Source organism: Pseudonaja textilis, chromosome Z (genome assembly GCF_049901715.1).
Source record: "Pseudonaja textilis isolate UNSWEBS1 chromosome Z, rPseTex1.2, whole genome shotgun sequence".
NCBI lineage: Eukaryota > Metazoa > Chordata > Lepidosauria > Squamata > Elapidae > Pseudonaja > Pseudonaja textilis.
Genome location: NC_142008.1, coordinates 20,425,819 through 20,444,819, shown reverse-complemented (window position 1 = coordinate 20,444,819; position 19,001 = coordinate 20,425,819). Strand labels below are relative to the sequence as shown.

General features: G+C 36.3%; 2 protein-coding genes across 7 annotated transcripts in view; one reads left to right on the top strand and one right to left on the bottom strand.

The window, feature by feature from the left end:
* Positions 1-2,019, top strand: part of LOC113452038 (1-aminocyclopropane-1-carboxylate synthase-like protein 1) — a 24,291-nt gene extending 22,272 nt beyond the window's left edge. For both annotated transcript variants that reach the window (XM_087916946.1, XM_026723444.2), the window contains exon 14: positions 530-2,019. In XM_087916946.1, coding sequence (XP_087773072.1) covers positions 530-711 — 182 coding nt within the window. In that variant the 3' untranslated portion in view covers positions 712-2,019. The remainder of the gene's footprint in view (positions 1-529) is intronic.
* GATAD1 (GATA zinc finger domain containing 1) lies at positions 1,731-19,001 on the bottom strand. Of its 5 annotated transcripts, none has more exons than XM_087916950.1 (6): positions 18,687-19,001; positions 17,288-17,411; positions 15,661-15,720; positions 8,941-9,124; positions 6,955-7,127; positions 1,731-4,768 (listed from the first exon to the last, which is right to left on the bottom strand). In XM_087916950.1, exons 1-6 carry the CDS (start codon positions 18,908-18,910, stop codon positions 4,763-4,765), a joined length of 771 nt encoding a protein of 256 aa, XP_087773076.1. In that variant the 5' UTR covers positions 18,911-19,001; the 3' UTR covers positions 1,731-4,762. The 5 variants fall into 5 exon arrangements, with proteins under 5 accessions (XP_087773076.1, XP_087773077.1, XP_087773074.1 ...); XM_087916951.1 differs by having other exon boundaries at positions 17,288-17,413; positions 18,692-19,001; XM_087916948.1 differs by having other exon boundaries at positions 1,731-7,127.

Here is a 19,001-nt window from a genome sequence, read left to right as displayed (position 1 = left end):
CACAAATATAATGAAAAATATTTTAATGTACTATCTATTTTTTGTTATGATGTATTTGAACCTTCTTGATTGTTTGAGAAAAACGTGATATAAAGAAAATTGATTAGTGCTGTAAATGAAGAAATAATTGTAAATAAAGATCATACTACTTGATTAAACTAATTTTTCTGAATCCTTAATTTGTATTTACTAAAAATAAGTCAACGGAATTTGAAAAAAGTTCATTAGTTTTCTAAAATCTTTTGAAAAAAAATAATACTGGGATATAATTGAAGCTGATATTTTCAGTTTCAGATCAGTGTACATTGTTGTAGCTTATAATTTAGAATTTTCTGGGTGAAAATTGTTTACATTTCACTTCCAACACTTGATGGGAGACTTTATTGGAATAAGCCTGCTAATGAACCTGGGATTTTATATTGCACATCGTGTCCCTCATAGAAATAGTAATTTAAGATTTTTAAGATTTTTAACACAATCTTGAAATAAATGCATTCTCTAAAGTTGATTATTCTCTTCGTTTTTATAGGCATTCAGAGACTTCAACAATTGCTTTGTGATAAAATGGATGAACCTGTTAGTCTGTGTTCATGTCCTGAACAAAACAAATGTACTGAGTCAGATGACAATGTTTCTGCTAATGTCATGAATACACCAGTGGATGATGTGTCAGAGGGTTATTCACAGCTGAAGAAAATAGCTGTTTTCTAAGATCTGGACTGACAACACAAATAACCTGTTTTTATGTATCTGTGACTCCTTTTCTTTTCTCTTTATATAATCTGAATATACCTTTTACCTTGTAGTTTGTAATGTACGGTTATTAATTTAAAATCACAGCTATTACATCTGAGAATGATTTAATTTCCTTAATGAAGTTTATCTTAATTGAAGTGTTTAGTATTTTTTCTTAGTGCATGTTGAGGTAACTTATACTGGAAAACAACAGACTATTTTTCAACTGTGTTTCTTTCAGACAGGTTCAAATGCTTCTAATGACAAACAATTAGTTGGGGCAAGGAGGTGTGCTGGTGAACAATTAACACATTTCATTCATTTTCAATCTGTTTAAAATTGGTTTTACGTATTTTATATGAATTTATGCTGGCAGACTTTCATTTCGTTTTAATAATAATTCCCATTAGTCCATATTACCGTCTTACTTTGCAATATTTGAGTTTCACTGATATCCAAATCAAGTATGAATACAATTGTTGATAACATATTGTGGACTTTGTATTGATCCCTTTATTTGTAAAATGTTTAAAAACACTGAAACTTGGTTTTCTTGATGTGTACTGTATTTTGCTTTCTGAGAAAGTTCTATTTTTCTGGTTACCATGCAGTTCTATAAGTCTCCTGTATGTTATGCTGTTCTTCTGGAAACATTTTATTTTGCAACCAGCTTCAGCCATCACAGGATCTGGATATTTGTCCTGGGATGACGATTACATCACATTGAGTCATGGTCATGTGATCACATTTTGCCAGCTTTCCACAAGGAAAGTCAATTGAAAAATTGGCAGGAAGTCAGAAGTCACAATTACATGAAATCCTCATTTAACAACAGCAATTGGAACGGTTGAAATTGCCATTACTAAACAATCTGATCATGTAATGTTTTACTATCATATCACGTAATGGAGTTCTCAGTTCCAATTGTCTGAAGATTACCTGTAATTGCAAAACATTCTGACTAAAGTAAGAATCAAGACAACTTTATGTGTACTAGGATTTTAAACAATTTTACTGAATAGTGTTAAATGCACACGTGATTTGCTCAAAAAATTGTTTATTTGAGTTGCATATAATTAATGTACTTTTCAGCAATGCAATGGAGAACGGATTCTACTCTTCCTTTTTAGAGTAGGTATTACATCTTAAATATAGAGAAGTTAGATCTTAGATTGGTAAAATCTGAAGATCACTAATTTACTGTAATAAATTGTTGGTTGTGACATTTTCAATGCATTTCAGACATGCAGCTTAAATAAATTATTGTATATTGTTAACCAAAAATTTGTTTTTATTTTTAAAATGTTTATGTACATTTTAGAAAACATTTAAAGTTTAAACTACACCAAATATGTTTATAGTAATGCACAGATATAAAACACATAAAAGTTGAAGGCTAATACACTGAAATAGCCGAAGGTAAAAGCAAAATTATTAAACAATAGGGTCAATATTTTCCAAATTTTTCATCAAACAGGCCAATTAAAATGTCAAGATTTCTTTTGATGCCAGCCAACTACCACATACCTATTTTATCAGATGAAATTATCTGTCAAAAGAGTCTCAATATTAGAACTGTCCTAGTTATGCAAGAAAAATCTGGAGAATTACTGGATGACAAGAAGTAGGAATTGAAATCTCCTCTGTGAAAACTTAGCATGTGAACTTAAGTTCTTGTGATACATTTCAGCGATGATTGCTAATGTAGATTAATACCAGCATTTATAATTTCGCAAGTGGGATATTGTTGGGGTACCAATTCACTCTGCAGAACTTTAACTTGCATATTATACCAAATGTAAACTTCCATGTTACTCAATAGTTATCAAAAGACTTTCTCTGGAAAGCTGAAAAATTTGATTAGGTTTATTTAAATCATTATTGTCTGATAAATAAATCAAGTAATATACTAGACTTGGTTTATAAACCTAAAAAAATGAGGTGCCAGAATATGCATGTGGGATGTATTCATACTGTGTATGAATAATTTGGAATGAATCTTTCCCCGAACCTTCACTGAAAGTTGGATGTTACTGCCAAACATGGATCTAGCTGACTTGTTTATTCTGCATTCTGTTTTATGCAGGCTTGGTCGGTGGAACTGTAGCACTAACCAACGTCTTAGAAAATACTAGTGCTACAAACACAACACTAAATTGGAGATATTGCTAGATGCCGCCATATTTCAACTTCACTATTCCAGTATTTCATTCCAATGTGGAAAAAAATGGAATCAATAGGTAGAAATGGTTTATCGTTTTCAGTTAGTATTTCTTTTGTATAGAAAACAGAATTTCTGAGAATGTCTGCATTTTGTTAAAAGTATAAACTAAAAATATAAGCTGTTCCAACTAAGGTTGCCTTTGCAATTGACTGATGTGATTTTGTCAATGCCAATATATTCAAGTGATGCTCCAGATGTTTTGGGATTGAATTAAAGGCAATTAGTACTGGTATTATCTTTACTTTCTTTTACCAGCCATTCTTTTTGTAGATTTTTGTATTTTGGGGGGGATTTTCTCCAGTTCTTTCTCTCCTATTCTGCTGTCACCAGGTACTGACATGTCCACTACCTAGACTTTTTTGTTTCTTATCAACAATTGCTTAGACTGGGATGTGCCTGCCTGTTTGAATTCTATAGTCCCAGAGCACTATAGACTCATTTTCTATTTTTTAGTCCAGTGGCTCTCAATCTGTGTCTGTCGGCTCCTGGGGAGCCACAATGTCGTCAGAGGGGGTCCACAAAAATTTGAAAAATGTTGATATGAATTTCAGTTAAGTCTTGGTGGTTTGTGGTCATGATCCATGGCCACAAAAGGTATTTAAAGGGGGTCTGTGGTGAAGATTTAAAAACCACTGCTTTATTCTATTTTGTGGTCTCACCAATTGTTGCGGGCAAATGATATTTCTTGCAAATATTCAAATACGTTGTTGTTGCTACTTTGTCATGACATTGCTAGTAGTCATGTCTTCAGTCCTCATTTAGTGACTGAAATTTGTTCCAGCCACTCAGTCATTAAGTGCTTGCTATGTGAACATTATAGGACCATGGTTGAGCTTATTATTTTACTTTAGCTTTGCTTTTGCTTTGTTTTGCTGCCTCAGGGAACAACCCCAAATAGCCAGTTGAGTCCAAACAGCAGGCAAGGTTTCCATACTCAAACAAAAGCCAGGGAACAGGGCAGCTCTTTTCCTCAACCTCCAACTCTCCACCTTTTGGAATGTTCTCCCTGGGATGATTAGTGATAGGAGAATTGATGTTTGTATTTACCTTCAATGGAGAGGAAGGGATTACAAAAGAATAATCAGGCACACAATGGGAAGTACACATGGAAAGAAACGTGTTAGCACCAGCTATTGGCTTAGCAATCTGCTTAGGAGGCAAACAAAAACCTTTAGTGTGAAACGGATTAGTTTTGTCAAGCATCGGTAGCACAAACTAGAATGTTCTAATTAACTGAAGTCAGACAGCTGAGCTTGTTCACGTGTTTTAGAGACACTGTGCTGCAGAGGAAAATAACTCTGGAAAAGATCACTTGTTTAGAGACTCCAGTTTGAGAGGGATGAAAAAAACAAATCTTGCGCAGGATAATGCTTATTAACTTGACAGTGATGATGAACATGTGACTGGGAGAGATGCTGTGGATGTTGTAAATGTGGGCAGCTTGCAATTGCTGGTAACTGAACACTGTCCAAGACAATAAAGCTGAACGAGTATCTACCTAAACAAGTCTTAATAAATTGAAGTTAATGCAAAACAAGTCTGTGATACTATAATCTAATAGAATTTATAAACAACAGAATTATTCATACAGCACTTCCAGAACATCAGAAATACTTTTTACCAGAAGCTCCATTTTTACTCATTCTCTAATGTATTCATCCTTCACGTATTAGAGTCTAGATGTGAATACAGTCTGTTTATTGTTTTATGCAATGATACAGAAAAAAAAATAGATCTGGATTTCTTCAAAATCGTTCATGAGTAGTAGTAGCAGCAGTATAAAAAGCCATTCTGATATTAAAATTAAACCTGGTACCAAATAAAAATGAAAATAATCAGGCTGGGAGGCTGGGATTGAGCATTACATTAAGCCACAATTTAAATATGGTTTCTGAACAATTTACAATTAAATTGGTACATACAACATACACGAAATTATATAATTTAGAATAATTGCACCAGGTTTCTGTATTATCCAAATTTAATCTAATAATCTCCATTTCTAAACAATGTCTTAAGACCAGAGGTGGCATTCAAATTTTTAACAACCAGTTCTGTGGGCGTGGCTTAGGTGGTGGGTGTGGCTTGGTCATGTGACTAGGTGGACATGGCTTGGTCATGTTATTGGCTGGGTGTGGCCAACTCAATATCACTCACATTGAGGCATGCATCTCCTCGCCTGGCCTCTCATGTCTGTGGGGATGCTACAACAGTCCTAAGTGTGAAAAATGGTCATCAGTCACTTTTTTCAGTGCCATTGTAACTTTGACTGGTCACTCCATATAAGCAAAGTACCAGCAAAGGAGGGGAAAAAAACTCCAGAGAAGTTTCTGAGACAGGAAGTCTAGTCCTGCCAAGAATGTAATAAGAGTTAATGGAGAGGCAGTTTCTATAAGCAACACCAGAATGTTTCCTTCCTGCCTTCCTTACAGGATTAGGCCAGTAATTTCTTCTAACAACCGGTTCTCCACAAAGATTTAAGGTAAAGAAATAGAAACCTACATTTCCCCGAGCCTCTAGATTACCATTGGAATGAATCAAAAAGATATCCTTTAATACAGCAGTCAACCTTTCCAGCTTGGCTGACTGGAGAAGAGGGGATGGTTTCGTGCATGCGCACATGCCACTTTCACAAATGCAGTTGCATGGGGGTGTTCACCCACCACTTCTGAAAACCTGGTTCCAAATGGGATGCAGCCTGGGGGTTGGGGACCCCCATTAATACATCACAAGAATTAAAAGTTGGTTCAAGAATTCACATTAAAGTTCTGGCAAAAGCCATTATCTAAATAAAGTGCCGATTATAATGGAATCATGTTGAAACATGATTTTCCACCAAAATTGTTTTAGAACTAATCCTTACATTTTTCTTAAAATCATCATGAATTTATGTAAGGGAGTCTTTGTAACTTTTTTTTTTCAGATAAGGATATCACAGAACATGTGGAACAATAGAAATGTACTGAAATTTTTCTTCATAAAGTTTTTAGATTAAACATTTTAAATAGTATTTTGATATATCTGTATCAAGATTTTCCTCCATTTTCCTATAATTTCATACAATTCCTATAATTTTAGCTCATTTTTTAATGAATACTTGTCTCCATCCCTCTGCCCCATGATCAAATTAAATACAAGTTACTGTATACTGTATCCTAATATAAGGGCAGAGTTCTAATACAGCAGAAATACTTTAAATATTCATTTATCTAGATTAAATTGTATCTTTCAGACATGATATTCTTCTGATTAAAATCGGAATTCCGATTTTGGGGGGAATTGCCCCCCCTTCTCCCCCTTCTCTTCCTTCCCCCCCTCGGAGGCCCCGAGTCAGGAGTTGCTACCGCCGGCACGGCTCCAGTCCCGCGTTACCTCGGGAAGGGAAAGGCAAAAAGGAAGAGCCGCGGCGGCGCTTTGCAAAGGCAGCAGCGGCACCAGAGGCTCAGACGCAGCAGCTCCCGGTTTTGCCTTTCCCTTCCCGAGGCAACGCAGGACTGGAGCTGCGCCAGCGGTAGCAACTCCTGACAGCCCCAGCCGGACACCTGAGCGGAGCCTGGGTAGTGCGAGCAGAGGCCGCTGAGTGGCAGGAAAAGGGAGCTGGGCAGCCACGGACCAGCCGTCTCTCCGTGCAACACGCCACCACCTGGCCCTGATGAGGGAAAGCAGCAGGCGCTCCCCGGGCAGCGACCTCGGCCCTGCCCCCAGGGAAGCGGCTGCCCAGCTCGAGCTGATCCACACATGACCAGCTGGAAAGGAAGGGTATGTAGCGTTGGTGTTGTATGTGCAATTTCTTGGCTCGCGGCGCAGGGTCTCTTGGCCGGCCCCACTTTTTTTTTCAGAGGGGAATATCATGCCTGATTTTTTCTAAGGAAAAAACAGCTTTAAAAATGAAAAATAGACAAAGGCAGAGATTTAAACAATAAATAGAAGTCAGGTGGTAATTTAAAATATAAATAAAAGCATTTTTTGAAGGGATATTACAAGCTGCTACTAACAGTTTCCTTGATTGATATTGCTGGAGTCGGTCCAACATGAGTCCAGATATAACCTTTTTCTGGCCTAGTGGGAATTGTAGGAAAAGGAGTTGATTGAGATTTGAAGTATTCTGAAGGTGCATGGCAGATAAATTCTAAGTACTCAATTTTTCTTGGAAGATCTTCTTCTGGTCCTAAAAAAAATAAATTATTTTTCAGGTAGTGATACATACATCTACATCAAAAAAAAAACTACAGAATAATATTGGGGTCCTCTTGGTTGTGCAGTTATTGCTCAATCAGCAGGTGGCAGCTATGGCCTGGACTGCCCTTGCACAGGTACATTTTGTGTGCACCTTTTCCTGGCACAGGAAGTTCTTCAGATAGTCTCACCAACCCCTATTGCAATGTGCTCTACATAGTGGGGCTCTGGTGCTTCCACCTGCAAGCTACAGTTGTTCCAAATGCAGTGGCATGAGCAATGACAATTTTGTTAACTCGTCTGTGTCATCACTGCTACAGGAGCTGCACTCGTTACCATCTGGCTTTCAGGTGCATTTCAAGGTGCTTGGTGGATAAAGTCCTTTATAGTTAAATCCTGGTTATCTGAGGGTCTGCCTATATCTAATCCTTTCTGCCTATCCGGTACAGGTTGTCCCGATGACTGATTGTTCGGTGACCCTTTAAAGTTAGTCTCCAAAAAGGTGCTTTAGAAAGCTCTTCTAATTATCATGAAATGTTGAGCTGCTATAGTCACGTAATCCTGATTTGTGAAGTTCTCTCCCCCCCCAAATTTCTGACAAAACCTGCTGATTTGAGAAAATGGCTTTGGACTTGGGACCATATGATTAGCTTAAGAACTGCATATTTAGTCAAATCCCTGGCCCATGAGCCAGATCCCTCACATGCTGGCCGTGCCCACGCCCGGTTTAGCAAAGGGGAAAAAAAAATCCTGATATGTCACGTGAGTTGCACACCCATTTTAGATTTACAGCCACTTAATGACTACCATAAAATAGTTGTAAAATTGGGTCCAATCATGTGGTAAATTTTACTTAAGAGATATCATGACTTAAGGATAGAATTCTAGTCCCAACTGCAATTATAGGTAGAGAAATATTGTATGGTCAGAATGGGTGTGGTCACGTGCTAGGACCCCCTCAATTAAAGACTGTCATCTTGTGGGAATGAAGAGCCTTCTCTGTCTCTACCCCTATCCTTTGCAGCAGCAATCCCCCAGGTGCCCCCTCTTCCTGGAATCTGGAAAGCTATTAAGAGCTTACTTTGCTTCCAAGCCTGGGGCTAATATATTTGTATGACCACCACAATGCTTTCATTTTTTAGAGTTGTTTTTAATCTGGTTGCCGTATTTTATGTGTTTTATTTTAAGTATCTATTGGGATTTTGTAGGTGGATCAGACTGTGGGAATGGGCAATCACAGTAGATTTAATAAATAAAGCAGATTGACATAAATTCATAGTATAGAGCTATAATGATATTTTCTGCATGATTATTCCAGATGATGTTAAAGCAAGGCAAAGACTAGGTATTCAACTTATTATATAATTCTGTACCTTATTTTTTCAGATTCTTTGGACTTGAGATTTATAAGGCTGATTGGTGGAAAGCTAGTCTTTCCATTTCTTCCAGATCTGTAATCCAATGCCCAGTATTCTTAGTTGCTCTACTGGTTGGGAAATTTTGGGAATTGAATTCCATACATTTGGAAGATGCCCAGATAGAAGAAAGCTAATATATAATATATAAGGTTGACATACACTGCTGAAAAGAATGTGTAAATTGATCCTATTTAGTGGCATTTTTGCCTTAGCACATAGAAACATTGAACATAAGAGGCTGCTGTTCAATAGATGAATACAAATTTATCTTCTCTAAAAAGATAGGCCTGATAGTGCCTTTCTAGGGGAGAGAAACAAATTAACTTTGAAGCTGTACAATTATCCACAGGACAAGCCAGACGTAATATTTTAGTCCTTGGAACTTACCTATTATGTAAGTTGCAGGATCAAAATAGTCTTTTGGGCTTGCTGTAGTTGGAATAAGCCATGTTAAAGCTGCACTTTTTTCACAGTATTGGTCTTGAATAAAACCTCTAATCTGAGCATAGTATGTTTTACCATCTTGCTCATCAATCACTGAAACAACATCTCCAATTTGATAGTATATTCCCTAGAAAAGATACAGATTGTTAAAAATGTAAAATGAAAAAACTTAACTGTAGCTGATAGATTCTGTTAATTTATACAAACTTTGCCTTTTATCTTTAAATTCTGTAGCATCTTCTCTAACACAAAAATTTCCTAAATATAGTAAATATTTAGTGTCTTCCAACAAGAATTGATATTAGTCCTTAAGAGATAAAAATGTATTTTGATAAAAAACAACAGCAACTCATCTGACAGAAAAAAGCATATTTGATTATGTGTAATCAAATTAGATCAATTTCCAGCAATTATACAGTCAGATCTTCTCCAGGATGATTTGTCCCCTTCAGTCTTCCAATGATGCAACCATTGTGGCAATAATTGAGTCCATATACTTTTGTGCTAGTTCTCATTCTTATTCTGTACACCTTTCCCAGAGTTACGATTTCACATAATGCAGTGGTCCCCAACCATTTTTGTACCATGGACTGGTATAATCCATGGACCGATCCACGGACTGGTACTGGCATCAGCATGCACAACCAAGGCAAGGCGAGCCGAGCAACCAGCCAGCCAGCCATCCCCCGCTTCTCCCCGCCACCTTCAACTCCTCCTTTGTACCTTCTCGTGGTCGATGGGATTTTCGGGCTCTTTCTTAATCTCCTCCTGAGTAACGCGAGACTCCACCGCCATTGGGACAGCTCTTTGTTCGAAGCCGCCCCCCCTCGACAAAACTAAGGCGTGAGGATTCCTTCAGCACCCAAACGCTGCTTTCCAACCGACGACTGACAAGCTCACCCGGAAGCACTTTCTCAAGCGCCGTCGAAACAAGATGAGGACGCCCAAGCAAAATAGGTGGCCCGGTACAAAATGATCCACGGACCGGTACCAGTCCGAGCCCAGTGATTGGGGACCACTGACATAATGTAGCCAAAATTCAATAATTTGAGCATAATCATTTTTGCCTTAAGAGAGTTCTTATTTATTTGTGGTTATCCATTGCGTTCTGAAAAATTTCCTCCAAAATTAAATTTCCAAAGGATCCTTCTATCTTGATTTTTCAGACCTCAAACTTCCATTTCTAGTTTCTATATAGTATTATAGAGGGAATATAGTATTTTAGATAGACATTGGATTTATGTCTAAGCCCTTCATTGTTACCCAACTAAATGCTGACATATGACATATGTTTTGACTGCTTCCTTTACTGATAACAGTGAATCTAAAAAGAGGGAAGCTCGCCCAAGGGAAATTAAAATCAAATCAAGAGTTGAAAAAACAAGGAATTATAATTGATTGGTGGCCATATCTTCAAATTCAAAATAGATACAAAACAGATTCAGAAGAATTTGAATTTGATGTGGGACAAAATCAATTAAACAAGATCTTATTTGGACTAGAACAAAAATTTATATCTAAAGCATATAGGTATTTACTAGATTTCAAAATGGAAGAAGAAATCATTAAAAATACAATGATAGTATAGGCATGCAACTTTGGTAATAACATAAATTTGGACGAATGGGAAAAATTATGGAATATAAATTATAAATTGACAACAGCCACAGCATATAAATAAAATTTATATAAAATGTTTTACCGGTGGCACTTAGCCCCGGCAAGATTAGCTAGGATATACCCGAACTCTAACCCCAAATGCTGGAAATGTCAACGATGGTATCTTTTATCACATGTGGTGGCTGTGCCCCAGAGCCAGGACATATTGGAATAAAATTAGGGATTGGATGCAAGAAATCACTGGACATCAAATTGGACTCAAACCGGAACTCTATTTACTTGGAATAATTCGAAAACAATATCCGAAAGAGATAAAATACTTAATGCTACACATACTGACCGCGGCCAGAATAGCTTACGCGCAAGTGTGGAAAGAGCATATGGTCCCAATAGAGGAATTAATCTTGCAAAAAATAACAGACTGTGCCGAAATGGATATGCTTACACTAAAAATAAGAGAAAAAGAAGAATCTGAATATTACTCTATTTGGCATAGATGGTATATGTGGTTAGAAAAGAGAGATAAGAAATAGAAAGGATGAATATAAAAAAAAATCCAGGAAAGTGATGTATAATGTATAAATGGAGAAACAAAAAGATCAAAATAACTATTGTAATTGTAAATAAAGACAATATATATCAACTATATGTATGAATAGATGATAGAATTGTAAGATAATAGTATATTATATATTTTACTCAGTTTCATATAGACGGTACGTGTGGCTAGGAAAAAAAAAATTAGGTAAGATGATTAGAAAAGAACCTCAAGAAAGGGATACGCAATATCTATATGGATAGATAAATGAATAATAGCAAATAACTTTTGTAAGAGGATTATGTATATGTGACATGTACAAATAGAAAATGCAGATAACAATATCAGAGGTGGATACCTCTGATTAGAAAAAATTAATTAATTAGAAAAATCTAATTAAGATTTGTACTGGTGGAAAATAATAAAAATTTATTGCAAAAAATAAAAAATAAAAAAGGGAAGCTATAACACTGGTGGCCGTACATTTCATTAGTTTGTCTTTATAAATGTAGGTCATATTTTTTACTGTACTTGTTTACTTTTATTACTAGAGTATGTGTATCAGAATAGTGTCATTGTTCTGTAAGCTATTAATGCTTCTTCCATTTTTAAAACCACAGAAATTTTGTCCAACCCAGTTTCCCCAATATACATTTAGCATATAGATCGAAAAAACTAAAGAATATACCAGAAGGAACTATCCTATTTCATAACGGTCCTTACAGGCAGCAGCTTCCTCTACTGCAGAGGGGCCCAACCTGAATCGCATCGCAGCCCGTATTGTGATATATCAGGATTGTTTTTGCCTTTATGGGGCTGGAGTAGGTGTGGCCTGCATGGGCCATATCTGGCCTGCAGACTTGACATGCCTGCTCTATTGTGTGTAGATTTCTCATGAGGATGGTATTCCAAAAGATGAAGCAATGAGGACGAAAGAGAGAAGATTATGATATGGCTGATGAACTGACAAAACTGGACCAACAGAATCTCTCTGGACAAAATGAGACATCTTCCACTTACGCTTACAACTATTCCTTGCAAGGAGACTGCAAGATATCAGGTCTAAGCAACAAGAGATGACAGAAGCCATCAAATTCTCAAGACACCAGAGCCTTTAAAAACAGTGGATCTGTCTAGCTTCAATTCCTAACTTTGGATTTATAATTATTTTAAAAGAGCTCTCCCAAGCAAAATGTTTGGGAAAAAAAGGGATAAGGCTAAATAATAATTGAAGAAAGTTTAAAACCAATCAAGAGACAATACAAATTAGGGATATTAGGGTTTTTGAAACAACAAAATAAAAGAAAATATTTGTGGGGATATAGTCTATTAAGAAAGAGATGATTAGTTGAAATTTGAAAAGAAAGAAAAAGACAAGATGAGATGTTGTGATTACAGAAATGGGACACTGGAGGGGACTAAAGTCCAAGGCTGAAAGAAAGAAAGAAATGTGGGTGGAAAAACCCTGCCTTTTATCCTTGAATCAAGAGAAACAGTGAAATTTATAAAATGATAAACAAAGGTATGATTTTAAAGAATTTTTAAATAATTTGAAAGTTCTTATCATTAAAATGACAATAGTAATTTCTTCACCTAATCATGCAATTTTGAGGACTCTAAAGAAGAAGAAAAAAGATGGAAAAATGAAAACGAATCAAAATAAATCTTCATTAGCATTGTAAACATAAAAGAAAGTATAGACCAATAAGAAAAGATATGAAATAAGTTCTAATAAATGGATAAATATTGGAAAATAAATAAATTTTTGTTTATAAAACAGAGATGATTGCAGAATGGAAAAAACAAATGAGAACCGAGAGATGAAAAATGATCTGGGAAAGGATTCATCACTGGATTTTTTTTTTTGTTCGTTTGTTTAAAAAGGGAGTTCTAAACCTTGAAATCTCTTGAGGAAATAAAGGTTGATTGGAGTTTTAATCAATAGCAACAGTAACTTGATGAATTAAAGATCAAGATTTAAAAATAAAAGATTACGAGGGACACTTTTGGTCTAGTGCAGTGGTGGCTAACCTTTTTGGGCTCCCGTGCCGATAAATGCGTGCACGCTTGCCTACTCGTCCTCACGTGCTATCACCCAGAAGGCAATGCAATGCACAGGGGGGTATGCCTCCTGCACATGCACACACAACCCGCACTTTGCACTTCTGCACATGCCTGATTGTCTCCTGTGTGCCACCATGCCCCTGCATATGCACACCAGCTACCTGACAATCAGCTGGCGGGCAGGTGGTGCACACGTATGCGCAGTAGGCCTTTTCTGGGTGAGTGCTCATGGTCCAGCAGTAATGGCTCTGCGTGCCACTTCCGGCATGTGTACCAGAGGTTTTGTCACCACGGGTCTGCTTAAGATACCAGGCTACAAACGAGTGTAGGGTCCTAACCCTGCTTTAAGCATAAAAGCTGACTGAAAGGCTCTGGATCAGTCACTCTGTCTCAGCCCAAATCACCTCAGAACATTGTTGTTGTAAGGAAAATAGAAGGAATACTAGGAATATTATATTCTCTACCTTGAATTTCTTATAAAAATAATGAGGGATTTAAAAAAAAAAATTTAACTGTCAAAAACAAAGGAAAATAACAAAGTTGATTATTTGATCAGGAATAAAACAAAAATTATTTCTATAAAATTCTGGAAATCTTTTGTGAATTTTTTGCTCAAACTTTGACAGAAATGATAAGGGTTTTTGGATCTATGGATGAATGGAAAAATGTTATGGAAACAAATGAATACTTTTATGGTCAGATTAACTTGACCATAAAAATCCACTTATCTGTTTTCAGCGATTGGAGTATAAGTTTAATAACTGTCATATTAAAAGCTAAACCACAAATTCTAATTATTATTAAGTCACCACACTGTCTCCAAATATCATCTTTGCTATATCCTTCCTAATTATGAAAGCAAGGTAATTCTTTTGGGTCTGCGCCCCTATATATTAAAGTGTTCAATTCCAGTCCTTTTCAATTTACTGATGCCTAAAATATCAATGCATAATTGATTCATTTCCTTTTTTCCTATTTTGAGCTCCTGAGTTCATACTTTTTATGTTCCAGTTTTCCACTTTTGTTCTGTTATGGGTGGAAAAATAAACATTTAAGTGGCAGATTAAAAATAACTGTTTTGCAAGGCAATTTAGTTCAGCAATTCTCAAATAAAAGATCAAAACAAAAAAAACACTGCTGCAGACCCTCCGTCTAGGATATCCCCATGTTACTGGACTAGATGTTTGACTTGCTCCGATTGTGAGAGTCACACGAGTGAATTAGCACATAAGAGTGAAACTGTAGGTATAGAATGTTACATTTTAATAAAGCTTAATTCATTAGAATTGTATGTTTCTATGCTTAGAATAATTAAAAGATTCTAAGATAGTCCTTTAGCTGCTATTAGGGAAAGAAGTCCCATTGGTTGTTTTCCCTTTGCAAGTTTTCCCTGCAATTTTAACACACATGTGCTGTATAATCATTTCAAGTCAACTTGCAAACTGTCCATCAAAACAATTGTGAAAGACCTAAATGTATGCGTTCTTAAAGGAAGGAGAGGAAGAAAAGTAACTACTTCTCTATGTGGGACTTTTAAGATTAGAGCCAATTAGATTTTGGGAGAAAATTTCATGCCTACCATTCCCAAGAAGACATTGAAGCCCAAGCATAGGAAGACCTTGGGGGAGTGTTTCTTTATTCTTTAATAAAAAATATACAATTACACTTCAAAAATACATAGTCCATAGTTCCAATCCATATCATAGCTCAGCCATGAATTTTCCAACCACTTTATTCAATATATTATCTATCCTATGTGTATACTCACACAGTTCAATATTGTACTAGCAAAACATAAGCTCACTATACTATAAACTGTATATTCATTACCCAATTATAGTAACAAATACACTTGAATAATATTTCAAACGTGGAATACAGTTATTCAATAATGTAAGTATTTACAATAAGAACTCTTACAGACTTGGATCTTTGAATAGGAGGAAGAGAACTTAGCTCTTGCAAATTCATATTTGCTTGAATTTTCCACTCATGCAAATTAAAATCTCTTTTTAATTAAAACATATTTTAATTTTTTAATATTTTTAATTTTAGAATGTTGTGTGTGTGTGCGTGTGTGTATGGTATTCAGCTTTGTTCAGGTATTTTCCCACATCATTATAGTTATGTATGTGTGTATATCTATCTATCTATCTATCTATCTATCTATCTATCTATCTATCTATCTATCTAATTAATTCCAAATCCTACTCATGTTTTTAAAATATATTTTGATCATATGTTTTCCTAAGGGATTTTAAAATTCCTAAATCATTTAAGGAAGTAGATAAACTTCATTAAAATTCTTCCACCAGCATATAAACCATTTCCTTGATTTTTTTTAAAAAACCATTTTGCTTCAATATTCCTAAACTTTAGCAGTGTATTTACTTAACAATAGCAGCAAAAATACAATGTTTTCAAAAACATCAAAACCATACCTTATAGAAGATAGATTCTGCTGTAATGATTGTGGCTACAGATTCTGGAGCTTTGATGGGCTAAAAGAAAAAAAGAAAACATTTATGAAAGAAGTGAACAAAACTATGACAAAAAGCACCCAAAGTTGTATGCTGGCTAGTATTACCAGGAAATATGTCAAAATATAAACATGTAATCAAATCAAAAATTATAAAAACTGCATTTCAAATTGCCTGAAATCCATTCATTAGTTTATAGCAGAGCAGCTAGATGCATCTGTTTCAATAAATGAACATACAATAACAGAATAGATATTACTGGAGTTTATAATAACTTGGATGGCAACTTATATTACTTTTAATGTGTTCACATAGGAAATTATAATCTTCTTCAGACTTTGGCAGTATATAAGTATAGTGTGCTGTACACAATATGGACCTGTTAGAACAAAGCTTGCAAGAAGTAAACAAATGTTAGTTCCCAAAGATGGATCAATTCTGTTAGTCTGTTTGAACAAGAGAATAAATAAAGCACAAATAGCAGCTGAATTAATAGAAAATAGAATTTGGAATACAAAATAAAAGTATATAATATATAGAAAGAACATGATCTAATTAATTTCATATTTCATTCTGTTACATTTCTGAATTTGAATTTGTAGACCAAATATGATATACATAGTATAGCAAGTATAATTGGCATGTTGATAGTTGGCATGTGGATGATTGGCTCAGATTCTAGATTTCATTCCACAAAGATAAGGATATGCTCCCCATACAAAGCTTTCTTTAATTTAAAAAAAATACAAAATTTCTAATTTAGCATTCTTTGCAAAGTAGACTAGAAGCTTAAGATTTTGATTTGTTTTTCTTAAACAATTCTGTTATCCCTTGCCTCGGAGTGGAATTAGAGCAACCAAAGAGAACAGTGACACAGATAGAGGTGGAGTTCTTGCCTCACAATCAGAAAGAAGGCTGTGAGTTCAATCCTAGATAGCAGCAATTTTTTTTCTTACGGGATGCAATGAGTAATTGCTTACTGCAAACTCCATGTAGGTGTCGGGAAGAGCATTCGCCCAGTAAACGCTTGAGCTCCATTCAATCGCCCCAAACGTAAAAGTTTAAGAATAAAATCTCCTTAAATAGTTGCAAAAACTATTAGTCCATTAGTTTTTTTAAGTCTCATCTCAACAAAATTTCTAGACCATGGTGTTTCCCCTTTCCTTAACTGATCCCAAATTCATTCAATTCATTTCACTTTCCATACTGACCAGTTCCAAAGATACTATTTCCACGGGAATACAGAGGAAATAAATGAATTTACCCAATGAATTTGGGTTTACTTTCAAGCATGTAAATCCAGTCACTGTGATTTATAAACAATGGCTCATAATTCAGCATTACATGAAAATAATAGCTTGGTGCAATATGTATACCAATGAATGAGCATCCATCACACTTGAATATCTACATATCATATTTAAAATTATGCATACATAAGTACATAAAATAGATTTTGACTATGTTGCTTTTCTGCAGATAACTGTTGACCATGTAGAAAACATAATATGTCAAGAAATTTTCAAACTGTAAGTTTTGCTGGTATTAGTAAATGCTTAACACTAACAGGAGTCCCCAATCTCCTTACATTTTTTAATTTGAAAATATGCCTTCTCCCTTTTCCTTTAGTGGAAACCTTTTTCTCAGCAGCAGGAGCAGATTTATATTTTGTGTTCCTCAATCGAGCAGATCTTCTGTGAATTTCTTGCTTACTCTATGGCATATGAGACATAAGAAATATTTATAAAATGTTAGTCTGAATTCCATTTACGTTGTTATGTATATTTAAAAAGAAATAAGTAAAGTGGAACAGGTGAAAAAGTGTGTATAAACTAAGTTCCTATTCAAAACTTATTTACTTGAAAGTACATCTCAATAAGTTCAATGAGAAATCTTGTTCATACTTTCCTCCTAGGTTAAAGTGACTCATAAGAAAACAAGGCACAGTGGCAGCAGTTCTCAGAAATAATTTCCAATCACTTCCCTGAATTCTGAGAACTATCCCAATATCCTACCTCATGTATTTCATTATCTCTATATCTATCCATAAACATATGACTAGCTCACTACTCTTCAAAAGACATTCTGCCACCTACAAAAAATCCATTAACAAGTAACAATAAACCAGCACAATACAAAGAACAACAGCATCCCAAAATAGAAGTTTCTGTAAAACAACTTAACTTTCCAAAGTTTTTGAAAGATCAATAAAGGAGGGGGGTCATCCACAGGGAGGCTGTTTCCAAAAGTTGGTAATTCCACCCAGTATATTTATTTGTGTGTGGCTTAGTATATGAAGCCATATAATTGTGGTTATTTAGTTAAAAAAAGAACAGTTAAGCAACCTTTGAGTTGGCATACCTCAATCCTATGAGTGAGCTTTTATTCCCAAGCGAAAAGGCCCTGGTTCCCAATTAAGACTGCAACCGTCTACACATATATGAGTACACCTGTGAACTTAATGGGACTTCTCAATAGAAACTTAGAGCGGTTTAGAGAGTCAGCCTATTGCCCCCAATAATCTGGCTCCTCATTTTACCCATCTCGGGAGGATGGAAGTCAACCCTGAGTTTAAGATCCCAGCAGATGCAACGAACTTTCTCAATGTCTTATGTCGTATTTTGGACTAACCTCGAGCGCACTTTCCAAAGTTTAATTATTTATACTTTTTTGCTGTATTTTAAACAGTAGTTTAATGCTCCCGTCTTAGCGCTGGGAGAAAGCAAACTGCAGGTAAATGTTGCCACGAATTCAAACTAGCGTGAGATTTATAAACACAACTCGGAATGATATACGAACATTCAATGTTGTTGTTGTTGTTGTTTTAAAAACAAACCCGTTTCCTCGCTGCTTGGGGTTTGAGAAAGATTGGAGGGGCGGGAGGAGGTCGAGGCCCGCAGCTTCAGAGCGGGACGAGCGTTGGGCAGCTCTGCCTAAAAGAAGCAAACCTCGCGGCGAGCGATTGTTTCGGGGCGGCTCCTGAGCACCTCACCTGCTTGCCCCCGCCGCCGCCGCTATTCCCGCCGCCGCCGCCGCCGTTGCTGTGCTGCGAGGCCGCGGAGGTGCCGGCGTAGGACGCTGCCCCAGCGGCGGGCGGCCCTGAACGGCCCGTGCAGTTGTTGCAAAGGATCTCGCCCTGTCCGCCTTTCTTCCACATGGACGAGGAAGTGGTGCGGCAGACGCTGCACGTCGGCTTCAGGCCCAGCGGCATCCTGGCGACGGCCCGTTTGCTCCTTCGCTTCCTGACACTCAGCCCACCCGCCACGACGGCTCGCTCGCGGAAGCGGCGCCCGAGGCGAGAG

Excerpts from the sequence above, each read along its gene's own strand:
- GATAD1 (XM_087916948.1), bottom strand. The coding sequence starts at position 18,910 with ATGCCGCTGGGCCTGAAGCCGACGTGCAGCGTCTGCCGCACCACTTCC. Across the intron at positions 15,721-17,287 it reads ATATTTTCAAATTAAAAAAT|CCCATCAAAGCTCCAGAATC; the intron begins GTAAGGAGATTG and ends TTTTTCTTTTAG. Across the intron at positions 9,125-15,660 it reads CAGAATCTATCTTCTATAAG|GGAATATACTATCAAATTGG; the intron begins GTATGGTTTTGA and ends TATCTTTTCTAG.